Here is a 13,630-nt window from a genome sequence, read left to right on the forward strand (position 1 = left end):
GCCCTCCTCGGCTTCCTGGAGCCCTCTCCAGAATTTGCCAGTCATCCCCCCAAGCAGAGGAGGAAGTGAGTGGGCACACTGGCCCTGAGGCTTGGCCTGTGCCCGGGCTCTTGGAGAAGCAGAGGTTGGGTCCCTATATCCCTACAAAGGCTAGAGAGAGTTTCAATGGCCAGAAGCTGACGGGCAACTTGTCCTTGCAGTATTGCTAGAGCGACACAGGGGGGCGACAGCTACCATTGTGGAGAGGGTGGTGGGAGGGGAGAGTCTCCTTCCAGCTAGTCCACTTGTACCAAACACCTGCTGTGGGTGGACCCACAGACACCTCCCACTGGCCAGTTACCTGATACTCCGCTGCCAGGGCAGAGCCGATCAGAAGGAGGCAGAAGGCGGGCTGGGCGGGAGCTTCCACAGTACCTGGCCCAACCCTTCCCCCTCCCCCTCCCCCTCCCTAAAGATTGAGGCCCAGTGATGTGGCCCTGACTGGGCCAAGGTCTCACAGCTAGCTAGGGGTTATCTGGGACCCCAACACCGGTCCCCTGACTCCAGTATCGTGTCAACTTGTACCACATCTCAAGACCCCACAGCCTGCCTTGTGTTCTGAGGAATCCTCATCTGGCACCTTCCACCCTACCCTCCACCTGTCCTCCTCCCTGCCCCCTCTGCCTCCTTCTGGAGGCTGCTGCTGCCCCCTGAGCAGTTCTGTAAGTCATCATGGGAGACGGTGTGGGTAAGAAGGAGAAACTGCTGCACGTGCATCTAGGCTTACTGGCTCCCCTTGTTCCTGGGCAAGGTTAGTGGGTGCACCTCTGGGTGGTGCCAAGCACTCGACTGCTTCCTCTGTTTCCTTTGTGGAGCCTCTGATGCCCTTAGGGGACCCCCAGAGTTCTCGGCGTGGGACCTGCCTGGCACTCTAGTCAGGGCTGGGAGCCTTGGAAGGTAGTCTTGGGTAGGAAAAGAGTAGGCCAGAGCAGTGACCAGATGCCCTTGAGGAGCTATGTATCATTCTGCCCTCTTTCCTTTTTGCCCCCTTCCTCAGCTGAGACACCAGGGACCTGGTTAGGTGGTGGAGAGCAGGTCTGAGACCAGGAGCTCTGTGGCCCAGGAAGAGGAGGAGGAGGCTGAGGACACGAGCACTCCCACCTTCCCCCACACTCCCCTGCATCCAGGTGTGTGATGTGCCAGCTCATCTTTCTCTGGCAGTTCACAGTTGCCAGAAGTCTGTAAATCTATCCGTTTCGTGTAATCCTTAGTCTCGTAGTTGGTTTTATTCCTATTTTACAGATGAGAAACAAAGGCTCAAAGAGGTCAGAGGCCTGGCCCAGGATCGTGCAGCTCACACTGGATCTTTTCACAACACAGGCTGTCCTACTTACAAGCACCCTTTTCTTGTTTTAGTCTCCCATCCCAAAACTGGTAGAGCCTAAAAAGGGGTTTGAGTGCTCTGTCTTGTATGGGAGTGGAGTGAGACCCATGAGACGTTCCACTGCTGGACCCCAAGGGAGAACTGCCACCAGGATCCCAGCTGCAGGGGGAGCAGGGCTGGGCTGGGGGGACCCTTGGGTATGGGACTATGAGAGTATGAGGGAGAATGGGTTGTGAGCAGGTTGTCATGGGCTCCCTGGCTGGGTGTGGAGTGGAGGGGCAAGTCTGTGATCTTTTATCTTGCTTTCAAAGTACAGGTTGCAGAAGACTCAAGACTCCTCATGTTCAGAGGAACCCTTGATATCACCCTGAGGTCACGGGTGGCCTGTGGCCTGTGGCCTGGGGAGAGGTGCTGGGGAGGGAGAGCACAGTGCACTGGGCCTCATTGGTACTCAGCGTCTCACGGTGAGAGGTCTGAAGAGAGAGGAAGGGCCCCGGAGCCCTCTCCCTCCCTTTCAGAGACCTCCTCCCCCTTGCTTCTGGCAGAGTGCCAGTCCAGAGCTCCCACGTAGAGGCCTCTCCCCTGCCAGGGCTGAGCCCGATCACAGCACATGCCAAAATAGCTGTCTGGGAGCCTGGGCCTGCACCACCCACGCCCCAGCATCAGCATCTCGCGGGTTAACAGCTTGCCTGGCTCTCCGCCCCCCCTTCCCCAGCTTGCTGACATTTTACTAAGGCGGGGGCGGTTGTGAAAGGGAGCAAGCTGGTTCCTGCTCCCCAGCCCACACAGACACCCCACTGACACAACCTGCCACCCGCTCACCCTCCTCTGGAAGGCATCCTTTGGGGGGAGACCTTCCGGCCCCACAGACACGGGGTTCCTACTATGAGACAGTGTAAGGAACATAGTTGGGGTTCCATGCCACTGCTGAAACCCATCCATGGAAGACCCAGGGCAGCCCCAGGGAGCTGTTCTCCCTCGGGGGAGGAGGGGCTTTCTTAAAAATTATTTTAAAAAATCTTTTAAAAAGCACAAAATATTTTACAATTAGAAAAGCGTACAGAATCATGTAACACCCACCACTTTGGTCAAATCATACCATCGTGCTGTATTTACTTTAGATAGAGGTAGAGGCCCCCTATCTCCCTCCCCAGAGGAAACCACAATCCTATTTTTTGTGTATTTGTATTCTCATGCCTTTTAAAAATGTTTCCTACATAGGTATCCATCCGTAGCAACACACAGTACTGTTCTGTATGGTTTTGCACTTGATTTAAATGGTGTACCGTACATATTCTGAATTCAGGTTTTTTCCTCCATATCGTTTTGGAGATTTAACCATCTTGAGACACGAGCTCTGATGTACCCGTTTTGACTGCTATATACTAATCCCTTTTGCAACTGGATGACAGCCTATTTGCACAGTCCCCTGTTGATGGACAGTTAGGTTGTTGGCAGTATCTTTGCCGTTGGAAGCAGTCCTCCAGAGACTGTTCCAGGACGTGGCTCCTCGTGTGTTCATTCCACTGGTGCTTGGTTACATGGTGGTGTATCTTCCCCTTAGATAGTCGTTGCCAAGCTGTGCTCCAAAGTGGTTGTCCTAATGTTTAGGTCTCTGGGGTTAATTTCCTTTCTTTAAAGTTTTGGTCAACTGAAGAATTGGTTACCGTGAACAAACTTTCAAGCTCCCATGAGGAAGACAGGGTGGGTGTTATCCCCAAGTATCAGATGAGGAAATTGAGGCTCAGACAGGTTGAGAGACTTGACTTGAGGTCCTGTAGCTGGTCAGAGGCAGAACCCCTCTGGACCTTTGAGTCCAAATCCTCGCAAAAGCTCTTTGTCTCCTGCGACTTCTCCGAGAGATTTTAGGCACAGTGCCTCAAAGGCAGGAAAAGGCCCTGCGTGTTGTGCACAGAAGCAGGGTGGGGAGTTGGGGGGGAGGGGTTGACAGCTGATTCTGAGAAGATCTAATAGGGGATGGAGGAGGGAGCAACAGGGACAGAAAGCACAGAGGGAGTTAAATTTTGAATGAGGGATGGGGGGGCATGCTGTTCCGCACAGATGGGGGATGGGAGCCTGCTGCAGATACAGGAGAGGGCAACGGGAGGTCTCGGCCAGGAGGGAAGAGGACCTGGGGGCCAGCAGGGGCTTGGGAGACTCGGAGACATATCGGCAACCCCGTCAGGGGTCGGTTTCAGCGTGTGCCTCTGAGACGCAAGAGCCCAAACCAGCAACTTGTCCACCCAGTGCTGGCAAGAAGGCCTCAGGAGCCGGCCAACCTCTGGGTCGGTGTGCCCGGAGCTCTTTGCTCTCAGCTTCATCCAAGCAGCGGAGCCTGGACCATTCATTGTTTCCGCCATTCCCTCTTCAGTCCGAGTCCAGCACTTCTAAACCCTGGGGATGCAATTACGGGCAGTTGATGGTCCCCGGGGGCTCACAGTCTGGTGGGGGGTACAGACTTGCAAACTAGCTCTGATGGCGGAGAATAACCAAGAGAGGGCCTGAGCATGGGAGCAGCCCACCCCCCGGGAGAGGGGGCTGGGAGGAACTTCCCAGCAGAGCCAGTGTCTGAGCCAACTCTGAAAAGACAAGAGGAAAAAGATGAGAGAGGTCACTAAGGAGAAGAGGGGAATGGTATTCCAGATAGACTACTGGGTGCCAAAGGCACGAGCACAGAGGGCCCCTTCCAGAGGTGGAGAGTGAGGGGTTTCGAGCATGGACCTGGAGCAGACTCCTGGGTTAGAATCTGCCACTTCGTAGCTGTATGACCACAGGCAAGTTATTTAATCTCTTTGTGCCTCAGTTTCCTCACCTATAAAATGGGGATAATAATACTAATCATCTTAATGAAGTTCACTGAGTTTAAATTTGTAAAATGCTTAGAACAGTGCCCGGCACAAAGCGCATTGTGTGTCTGTCAAATAAAATGTAAGAAAGTACGGAAGATAAGGGACAGGAGGCCTAGGGGCCGGTTGAGTCCTGGCCCAGGGCTTTGCGTTTGGCTCAGCTGACAGTGGAAGACCAATCAGGGGTCAAGGGCACTCTAGAATGAACTGTGGTGTTGCTGGGAGGGGAGGCTCTAAAGGGGTGAGTGAGTCAGTCATTCTACAGATGTTTCTCCCCGGCTTTGCAGGAGCCCGACCCTGAGACAGGGACTCGGGACACGAAGGAGAGACTGGGGATGCTTCAGCAAGGAGCTCAGAGCGGGGGCTTGGGCCCGGGCCCAGCCCCCAAGCATCTGAGTCACTCCTCCTCTCCCTTCCTTGCCCACCACCCTCACGTTGCCAAGTCCTGCTGTCCAAGTTTCACAAGGAAAGCCACGGAGAGCGGGGAGTGGGCAATAGCACCTGGCCCCGAAAGGGGCCTCAGCTGGTCACTCTGCAGGTCCTCTGGAGAGGAGGGGAAGGTAGCTGCTAAAACAAAAGCTGTTGCCATCCCCTTGTGCCCAACAAAGAGAAGTGGCCTGGGCCGGCCTGGGCCCTGTGGTCAGCCCTTGGGTGCGGTACCCGAGGCGGAGGAAGCCCTTCTCTTCCTTTACGGCTCTCGCCCCTCCCCCACGGAATTCCCTTTTCCTTCCTCCTGAGCCCATCGGTGGTAAACACTGGACTCTGCCAGGCACTGTGCGGGGCCGTGCCCAGATGCACAAGACCTGGGCCCTGGCCCCCGGGAGCTTGGGGCCTGGTGGCCAGGTGGGAGGAACAAGGCATATGGATTTGAAAGAATTAAGGCTCCCAGAGGTCCGGTGGCAGAGAAGAAGCCAAATAAGTGGTGTGAGGTGACTAGTGGGAGTGGTGCATTCTTGCCTGGGGCAGCTGTGAGCAGGGGGGATTTTGATACGGGGTGGGAAGGGGCCAGTATTCCAGGTGGAGGGTATGCTGTGCGCATGGCCGGATTGGGGGACAGAGGACAGGATGGCTCGGTTAGAACCCACGGGTTTGCGTCAGGACATAGGAGGCTGAGTTAGTGCCACACTGCAGAAGCCACGCCTGCCAGGCTGGAGGATTTGGAATTCGTTCGGAACTAGTGGTTCCCAAAGTATGGTCCTGGGGGTGCCCTAGACCCTTCCAGAGGATTGGTGCCATTGGAACTATTTGCATAATAATACTTTCAGAGCTGCCCTGGCTCGTGCCCTTTCCACCGTGTTAGCATTTGCACTGATGGTGTAAAAGCCAGGGTGGTGTGGCGCGGCTGGAACTTGGGCGCAAACCGAGGCAGGGCCCACAACGTAAACTAGAAGCCGTTGTATGCCTCATGCTCACAACAACAAAATGCCGTATAATTTTGCAAAGTTCAGATCCTTGAGTATACATCTTTTCAAATATTCTGTGTGAAGAAGGCAGTTTTGCTGCGAACTGGACTGTGATGCTTGTCTTGAAAAGTGGTTTTGCTGCTGAGTTGTGAGCTGTACCAGTTACTTTTTTTAGGGAACACCATTTTAACGTGGAAGAACACCAGACAGACAAAACTAAAACTCTTCAGACTCTTGGGTATTTGGCAGACATTTTCTCAAAAATGAATGAAGTGAGCTTGTCACTTTAAAACCAGTATCAGTATTTGTTGCTAATGATAAAATTTGAGCCTTTGAAAAGCAAAAATTAGAATTTTAGAGACCTTGTGTCCACCGTCTAGGGCCTGACAGCTTCTCAGGACTTAAAAGACTTTTCTGATGAGACCAGTAGTGATGTTAGCAAGTGTGATTTCTTGATTTTGTATAAGGAAATGTGTCAACATTCGGAAGATCTGCCTAACTCAGTAAAATACATTTTCCAATGCTTGATGTTACAGAATGCAAAATGCAAGATAGACCAGTGAAAAGTTCATTGATATGGTTTCAGATTCCACATCGCCACTAACCTTTAAGAAACTACCACTTGTCATATTTTAATGTAGTAGCAAAGAAGAACATCCATAATTGCCTGAAAAGGCTATTAAAATACTCTTTCCTCTTCTAACTACATGTCAGTGTGAGGCAGAATTTTCTTCACATTCTCCACCAAAACAACATATCACAACAGATTGACTGCAGAGGCCGATAGGAGAATCCAGCTGTCTTCTATTAAACCAGAAATTAAAGAGATTTGCAAAAATTAAAACAATGACACTCTTCTAGCTAATTTTTTTTTTTTAGAAAATGCAGGGTGTTTTTTTTTTTAAAAAAAGTATGTTATTTATGTTAACACGTAATGAGTTTATTGGGGGTTTTTTGTTTTGGTTTTTGGGTTTTTTAAAGATTTTATTTATTTGAGAGAGCGTGTATGAGAGAGGGAACACAAGCAATGGGCTGAGGGAGAAGCAAGCTCCCTGATGAGCAGGGAGCCCCACATGGGGCTCCATCCCAGGACCCCGGGATCATGACCTGAGCCAAAGGCAGATGCTTACCCGACTGAGCCACCCAGGCATCCTGAGCTTATTGTCTTTAGATGAGTCAATATTTTTTAAATTTCTGTTTTAATTTCTAATATGGTAAATAGCAATAGCTCTTATCTCTGTAAACAAAACCTTTTGGGGATCTTCAGTAATTTTTAAGAGTGTAAAAGGTTGTGGAAGTTTGAGAGCTGCCACTGTCAACCCTTGAGAGCCGGGAGTGTGAGCTGGGGGAGGGGGTGGCCTTCTGGGTGGGATTTGTGTGACATGGGCTGGCCTCTCCAGGACACAAGCCAGGGCAGCTCTGGCAGGCCCCCTTGGCAGGGCCGGGACACCCAGGATGGATGGTCCCAGCTCAGCCACTTCTGAGCTCGGGCAGCCACAGGCCTCCGGGAGCCTCAGGTGCCCTGTTGGTTAGCTGGGACGATAATGCCACCCACGCAGCAGAATCATAAGCCTCCTGTCTGATAATGCTTGTGAAAAAGTGCTTTGTAAGTTGTGAAAGACTCGACGGATATCTGTTTTTGTGGTTATTTTGACGGGCGCCAGTGATTAGCTGTCTCAGACGCTTGCCCCGGACCCCAGAACACCTGTCCAGTGGGTACGAGAGGACATTAGGTAGCCAGAAGGGGCGCGCCCCACCCCCCACTTCTGCCTCCCCAGACCTCCTCCAGGAGCCAAGGCAGGGGCTGTGTGTGCTCTCCCGGGTGCCAGGTGGAGGGGAGGCTACTGGGCTTTTGCTCAGTCCGGCTCTGGGGGCTTCGGGAGGAGAAGCCAGGAGGCAGGACTGGTGCGCGTGTGCGCCGGGCCGCCCACCGGCCGCCTGCTTGCTGCAGGGCCTGGAGCGGCCGCTGGGAGAGGAAGTGCAGTTGGTTACCAATCGGGTTATTTTCATAACGGCTGTCTCAGGCTGGGGGGAGGAGGGTGGCGAGGGGGAGGGGGTAGAGGAGCAGCCACAGCGGCTCGCTCTCCAAACTAGGACTTGCTCAGCCACAGGCCGGCAGCCTGGAGCCCCAGCCAGAGCCCCGGCTCGCCTGCCCACAGGGACCCCAGGCCCCACCCGCTCGCCCACCTCCTGCCTGCCACCCTGCCTTCCAGATCAGGTCAAAGGGGACTCCCCCCCCACCCCACCCCCAACTCTTCCTTGCCTTCTGCTTCCTCCTTCCTGTAGCTGTCTGGGTGGGTCTGGGGAGGAACGGATCAGGGTGGGCCCAGGCACCACCATTCCTGGATGAGGCTCTGAAGCTGATGGAAAAGGGAAGGGAAGGGAAGGGAAGGGAAAGGGTGGGCTCGGTGCCTGCCCCCACCAGGCCCCGTGGAGGTAAACATCACTGGCCTGCTGGCTGTGTTTCCTGTGCAGCCCTGGCCACCTGCTCCCCACTGCGCATTTGTTTTGTTTTGTTTTGTTTTGTTTTGTTTTGGGCAGGCTCCTCTTAGCAAGTAAAGACCTTGGGAAAGGGGGACCCTGTCTCACCAGCCCCAAGGCAGGCCTCCCTTCCAGCTGTCCCCAGCTCCTTCCCTCTGACCTTCGGGCTGTGAGAGCAGAGCACCAGAGGTGGCTTCTGACCAGTATCCCCCTAGGGAGCCCGCGCCAGGCCCTTGCTCTGGGGCTGCTGGACATGGGGCCACTGTGCACCATTCCCAGCCTTCCCTGAGGAGAGGGGTACGTGGGGCCCTGCTCACAGCCAGGAGTGGGAACCCCGGCTGCATCCCACAGGGTGTCCTGTGCCAGCACCTCGGGGCGCCAGGCCTGGTATGAGGGGCAGAGGGCATCCCTTACAGCATGGGCAGATACCCCCAGGGGACTCTGGCTGCCAGGCTCTATTCATGTGGTGGGTGGTGGCCACCCCGGGTTCTCCTGCTTCCCTTTCTGGGTTCCCACTCCCGCCACGGGCAGAGACAAACCCCAGGAGATGGCACGATCCACATACCGCTGTGTCTACTGCAGGTGTAGGCCCTGCCATGCCCCTCCCCTCTGCCTGGTATCACCAGGTACTTTATCAGAACCTCCCTTAGGCCAACCTTCTGAACTAGGTGGTATCCCCATTTTGCAGAGGAGTAAGTTGAGGATCAGAAAGGTTAGTCAATCCACACCCGGGAAAGCAATGGCAGATGCAGGATTCCAAGGCCCTTGGGCTTTTCCACTTGAAACTAACATAGGGGGTGAGATGGTCTGGGCTGGGAGGCCAGGAGTCTGGTTCTTTCTAGCCTGTAGCCGGCGGAGCTGGGGAGCTCATGCTGGCTCGGTCCTGGCAGCAGCCCGTAGCCACACGCCCTGCTGTTCCTTGAGGGCACGGGGCCGGGTACCGCCGTGCGTGCCTCTCCTACGGCATCCTTCGTTCTCCTTGGGCCCTCGACAGCCAGCTGGAGGTCCCTGTCCCCTTTGGGTGTGAGGTCCCCCCCGCGAAGGCTGAGGGGTAGCCGTTTTGCTCTGCCGTTGGTGTCAGAAGCCCGGGGGGCCTCCTCCAGTGGCCTTTGCACGTAGCGCGTGGGCTGCTGCCGATGGCGCGCGGAGCGGTGCGAAGACAGCGCCCCTCTGGGTTGCGCGGTGGGGAGAGGCTGGGGCCCGCGGCCCGCGGGGGGCTTCCGACTGGACTCAGGAGAAGCCTCGGCAGAGATAGGAAGTCTGGAACCAGAGGACAGAGGTTTCTCTGGAGACCAGAGGAGCAGGAAGCGTGGGGCCTGGGGGGAGGGGGCCCTGGGAACACAGAGGCACGGGTACCGAGCAGGACAGCTTGTCGTAAAATATCAGTTCAGTCTCGCAGCCTCCTTGGACAAACAAGGGAACTGAGGCCCATGTGGGGACGGCTTTGCACGTGGTCACCCAACAGCAGCCTGGCCTAGCCCGCCTTGCGCCCCGCTCGCAGTGACTGTGCCGCCAGGCCGCCGATGCGACTCCAGGCCTCTCTTGTCGGTGTGGGTCTGGGGCAGCCGGCAGGGCCCAGGCCTCATCGCTGCTCACAGGGTGCCCGCAGCACCTCCCCCTACCGACTGTGGCCTTTTGTTTTCTGGGTGACACTAGCATCAGGCGGTGTGTCCGGGTGACTAATCTCCAGGCCGGGCAGCTGTCACAGGGCGGCCTGACCAGACGGGCGGGGAAAGCCGACACCCCGGGGGAGTGCTGACGAGCCAGCGCCCGGGCAGCAACGGGCAGCCGGGCCCTCGGGCTTCTCTTCCCGGGTGCCGAGCAGACCGGAGTCAGGCAGCCCTGGGTTCGGGTCGCGGTTCTGCCACTGACCGGCCTTGTGACCTGGGGCACGTACTGCACCTGTTCAGGCCTCCTTTCTGTAATGGAGCCGCTGACGCTGCCCGCCTCGTGGGGTTGTGGTGGGGATCAAATGAGATGATAAATGAAAGTACTTAGCTCGGGGCCTGTCCCATTGTAGGTGTTGAGTCAACGGGGCCGTTGTTGCTTTTATTAGGGTTCCCCTCCCTGGCCATCCCCCCTCAGTCCCAGCCCCGTGGCCCAGAAGGAAAGAGCCTACTCCACTATGGCTCCTGGAACACAGGCTTTGCCTTCACGCAGCCTTGGGTTCCGTCACTGGCTCCCCATTGCTCGCTGTGGACTTCCGGGCAAGTTGCCTCCTTGTGCCTCAGTTTCCCATCAGGAACATGGCAGGATGCAGTACCTATTCTTCCACGTTGCTCTGGTTTATAAAATGATACGTGTGTTTGTAAAGGGCTTAGCAGAGTGCCTGGCACATGGTGGGCACTCAAAACACGTTAGCTGTGGTGCTATTGATTTTAGTAGGAAGCCGAGAGCTCTCTGTCCACACTTGTTCTCCTACGTGCAGAGCTTACCTCCTACCCTTCTCCCTGTCCCCTGCAGAGGCCGGGGACTGTAACAGGCAGTCTCGAGCACTGCTCCCCCCGGCACACTGCCTCCGCTGCTCCCTGATCACGGGAGCTCGGACACCTTGGCCCCATGTGCCTCGCCCTGAACACCCCCACACCCATCCAGGGCCTGGCGTTGCTTGCCCGGACTCCCAGGGTCATCGCGGATTAAAGAGTGGGTGAGCGGGTGGTGGGAGAAACAGGCAGTAGACACGCAGCCCGGGCCTGAGTCCTCAAGCCTAGCACCCACCACCATTTGTCCAAGGCTCCCAGCCACCACCATGCCTGACTTCTGCCAGGCCCTCAGCAGGCAGACAGGTTTCTCTTGTCGGCCCCAGGCAGATGTCCCATGGCTGTGGCTCTGACCTCTCTGGCTGCCAGGGCCCAGGAGGTCACCTGATGGCGGGGCACAGGCATCCCTGGGCATTCTGGAGGCATTCCCCTCCCGGCCGCCAAGCCTACCAGGCTTCCTGCCTTTCCCCCACCTTCGGAAGAAGTGAGGGTGCAGTAATCCCAGCAGCCTGTGAAGAAGAGGCAGCCGGGAGTAGGTGAGCTGGCGAAGGAAGCTGGGCCCATGTTCAGCACAGGTCAAGGGAGGATGGTTTGAGGAAGGATGGTCCCCATGGGTTCTGCCTCCCTGCAGGAGGGAACTCTGGGGCGGAGAGTTGGAGCTTCCAGCGTTGGCCCCTCGGACACAGTGCAGTTCACCGGCTCCCTTGGCAGCAGGGCTGGAAGGGTGTTCAAACATCCCCCATCAGCCGGTACTTTCACACGTGGGAGATCCATATTAGGCCTCTGCAGAAGGGTAAGACAGAGCAGTCTAGTACAGGAAAGTTCTTTCTTTTAGCCGCTCAGAGGTAGAGATGCACACCCAGAACATACCTGGAAGGCTTTTCTTTTGGCTCAGGCCTCTTGTTGCTCCCCATACAAAGTGGCCCTGCGTGAGGCCTAGGGTGACTCTCCCCCTGTGCGGCTCTCCTCCAGTCCTGAGGGCCTTGGTCCCCAGGGTCCTTTGATCCCTAAGTCAGATTGGCTCCATTTCTAGTGCCACTCTCAGCCTGACCCCACGACTTGGGGCTGAGAGAATCTGGGGGTCTTATCCGGACTGAATTTCTTTTCAGAGAGCCTCATTTTATTATCATAGCTTAGTTTGTGCCATGTCCCAGGAGGGGACACCTAAACCTAAGCTGCCCTGAGTCGGTAGCCAAACAAAGGCCCAATGAGAGGAAAAGAAAAGGCTTATCCTTGGTCCCTCCGTCTGTAGAGGCCAATTGCAACCGGGGACCCAGGACTGCGGGCTTCCAGCTTCCTTTTTTTCTTTTCCATCAGCTTCAGGCGAGGGAGTCAAAGGCCAGGGCTTTGTGGTTTGTGGTGCCTGGACAGGGGAGCCGCATGGCTGGCCAGAAGCCCCTTGTACCCATTACTCCTGGGGCAGCATAGGGTATAACTGGGGGGGACAGGGTGTTAGTGCTTCCGGCAGTGGTAAATGTGGGCTCCCCTGAGGATTCCGTGGTACCCTCAAACACCGCGTTTATGGAGGTCAGAGGCCGTGGGCCCTCCCCCTTCCCCCCTGTGTCCCTTCTCTGCTCAAAGGGCAGAGGCTGTGACTGGGCTCCTGGGCGCAGGGTGGGCCATAGGCTGGCCCAGCTCCTGATGCTCCCGGTCTCTGCCCAACAGCCGTCCGCCTGGCCCTGCCATGGAGACCTTCTTTAGGAGACGCTTCCAGCGGAAGGCGCCGGGCCCGGGGGAGGGGCAGCGGCGGCCCAGCAGCGTGGGGCTGCCCACAGGCAAGGCCCGCCGCCGCTCCCCTGCCGGGCAGGCCTCCGCCTCACTGGTCCAGCGGCGCCGCTCCAGCACACAGCTCCAGGGCTGCCTCCTGAGCTGCGGGGTGGGGGCCCGGGGCACCAGCCGCCGGCGCTCCAGCACCGTGCCCCCTGCCTGCAACCCCTGCTTCGTCGTGGATGAGGTGCCCGCCCCCCAGCCTGCCACGGGCGGGGCGCAGCCTCTGGGCACACCCCTGCTGTTGGCTGGGCTCTTAGGCATGCCTGAGGAGGAGGACGTGGCCGTTGCGGCATTGAGTGCCCCCCAGCCGGGCGCCAAGAGACCAGGGCCCTCCTCACACCGGGGCACCCTCGTGCCCATGCTTCGCTGCCTGCGCCGGCGCCGGGCCTCGGCCCCCCTGCTCCCTGCGGACGTGGTGTATGACCGCGCCCTCTGGGGCCTGCATGGTTACTATCGGCGCCTCAGCCAGCAGCGGCCCCCCGGCCAGCACCCTGGTCCTGGGGCCCGAAGAGCCTCAGGCAGCACAGCTGGTGCGCTGATGCCCGCCCGTGTGCGCCCGCTGTCCCGCAGGCGCCAGGTGGCCCTACGGCGCAAGTCGGCAGGACCCCAGACCTGGAGTGCCCTGCTTCCGTAGGTATAGCTGTGGCTGGCAGGGCGAGGGGGCTGGCCTGGGGGAAGGACCTCCAGGCTCTGCCTGGCCTGCGGCCCGCCCCCCCCACCCCTCTTGGGAATAGCTCTGGACAGTGCCTGGAAGCCAGCGCACCCCACAAGGGCTGTGAGGAGGGCTAAGTCTCCTGCAGGGAACCTCCCAGAGCCCTAGGCTGCCGTGGGGCATCCCCTACCCTCCTCACTGCGGTCCCTGTCTTGGCCAGGGGTTGAAGTCACAGTGAGGGCAGAGATCCCAGGTAAGGGGGGAACGAAGCAGTCTCCAGGTGCTCAGCTGGCCTCAGCGATCTCCTTTTCTGCAGGAAAGCCATCACCAAGTCGGGCCTCCAGCACCTGGCACCCCCTCCTCCCACTCCCGGGGCCCTGTGCAGCGAGCCAGAGCGGCAGATCCGGAGCACTGTGGACTGGAGCGTGAGTGGCAGGGTGCTGGGAGGGAGGGACAGGTGGGTACCAGGGCAGCAGCTGGAGGTGGAGGGAAGTGCGGGGGGCAGCTGCAGGAGGAGCCCATGGGCCTTTGGGATCAGGGCAGACCTGCTGGGGTGGCCACGTTTGAGCCCAGCCCTCAAGAGCAGGGATAGTGGGAGGAGCGCCCGGCAGGCTCAGTTGGTGGAGCTTGCGGCT

At 57.5% G+C, this 13,630-nt stretch overlaps 1 protein-coding gene across 10 annotated transcripts in view; it reads left to right on the forward strand.

Moving 5' to 3' along the window:
* The window catches only part of DGKZ (diacylglycerol kinase zeta), a 40,888-nt gene that overhangs the window by 15,634 nt on the left and 11,624 nt on the right, over positions 1-13,630 (forward strand). For 7 of the 10 annotated variants that reach the window (XM_032414011.1, XM_032414010.1, XM_032414009.1 and 4 more), the window contains exon 2: positions 13,312-13,420. In XM_032414011.1, the coding sequence (XP_032269902.1) occupies positions 13,312-13,420 (109 nt within the window). Of the gene's footprint in view, positions 1-12,242; positions 12,974-13,311; positions 13,421-13,630 lie in introns of those variants that run through there. The other 3 variants (XM_032414006.1, XM_032414005.1, XM_032414007.1) reach the window with 1 other exon arrangement.

The sequence above is a fragment of the Phoca vitulina genome, unplaced genomic scaffold, assembly GCF_004348235.1.
Source record: "Phoca vitulina isolate PV1807 unplaced genomic scaffold, GSC_HSeal_1.0 scaffold16, whole genome shotgun sequence".
NCBI lineage: Eukaryota > Metazoa > Chordata > Mammalia > Carnivora > Phocidae > Phoca > Phoca vitulina.